General features: G+C 48.8%; 1 protein-coding gene across 1 annotated transcript in view; it reads left to right on the top strand.

The window, feature by feature from the left end:
* Positions 1 to 506: 506 nt before the first annotated feature.
* Positions 507 to 1,171, top strand: part of LOC106010993 (hairy/enhancer-of-split related with YRPW motif protein 1) — a 6,405-nt gene continuing 5,740 nt past the window's right edge. Inside the window, exon 1 of the mRNA XM_013085321.2 lies at positions 507 to 853. Coding sequence (XP_012940775.1) covers positions 792 to 853 — 62 coding nt within the window. The 5' untranslated portion in view covers positions 507 to 791. The remainder of the gene's footprint in view (positions 854 to 1,171) is intronic.

Raw genomic sequence — 1,171 nt, 5'->3', positions numbered from 1 at the left:
CCCCCCAGCACCTCTTTCCAACAAACATGATTCCTAGAACGGGTAGTAAAGAAAAAACAACAACATACAAACAAAAAAGAAACAGGCGCACGCTCCTTAAACTTAAGGGGGGTTGGGGGTAGAGGGTGGTTAGATAAGTTAGAATATTATTGTTTCCCGTTACTGATGTCAGCTCCGCGCCTCTATTGTTCTGAATTTTTAAAGAACGCATCGCGTCATTGAATTCGAAAGTAGCGGTAAGCGTGGCACGTGTCTGACACCCCGCTTCCCCCACCCCGCCCCTCCCCATCTACCTTAAGAAACATCTGCGCTGGCACGGCGCTGTGTTCACGAGCCAATCACGGGGCTTTATCGATCGACGGCGGTCCCGCACGCGACGGGCCGTGCGCCAATCAGGCGTCGACGTTTGCCGAGGGGCGGCGCCGTGGCCCGGAGCGGCGGAGGTTTTATTTGGCAGCTCGGGCCGGTCGTGTGCTCACTCCAAGCTCGAACGTTGGTCAGGAAAAACCCCGGTATCCGGTCCCGTGAGTTGTGACTAGTAGTGACGAGCTGTTTCTAGTGACCAAAAGACTGCTCCGGCTGTCCGCTCGCTCGTGTCTGACATCTCGACCTGCGCGTGTGACGTGCACTCCTGCACACGATAGACGTCTGCTCACACAAGTGCTGCCCTTGTGCCACTTTCTTCATCCCCCAAGTTCCTCTGAGACCCGCGCTCGCTCCTTCCTTCCTTCCGTGACGTCGTCCGGCATTTGTGTGCACTGTACCCGGGCTAAGGTCAGCCTGCACCCACCATGAAAAGGAGTCTTAGTATCAGTGATTCCGATGATGGCTTCGACGAGAGACTCAAGTCTGGGTGAGTACAGCACACCAGCTTCTTATACACTTCTTTTTTTTATTAATATTATTACTATTTTTTTTATCGTTGTCATTTTAAATGTTACATCATGTTTTTAACCCATTTCTGCATAGTTTCATTAATGGATCATGCAGTTTTATCTTTTCTGTGCTGTAAGAGCAATATAATATTATTGGAACAACAGTTTTCAGTACGGTACTAAACAATAATATTTTATTACTATGGTAGCCCACAGCCGTAGAGTTTGAGTAACGGCTAAAGAGATGTACGTCATCTAGATTCTAGCCAATAATAACATTGGTTCCTTAAGTTCGA

Source organism: Aplysia californica, unplaced genomic scaffold, assembly GCF_000002075.1.
Source record: "Aplysia californica isolate F4 #8 unplaced genomic scaffold, AplCal3.0 scaffold00365, whole genome shotgun sequence".
Classification (NCBI taxonomy): Eukaryota; Metazoa; Mollusca; class Gastropoda; order Aplysiida; family Aplysiidae; genus Aplysia; species Aplysia californica.
Note: the sequence above shows the minus strand (reverse complement) of the source record. Positions and strands in the feature narration are given on the sequence as shown.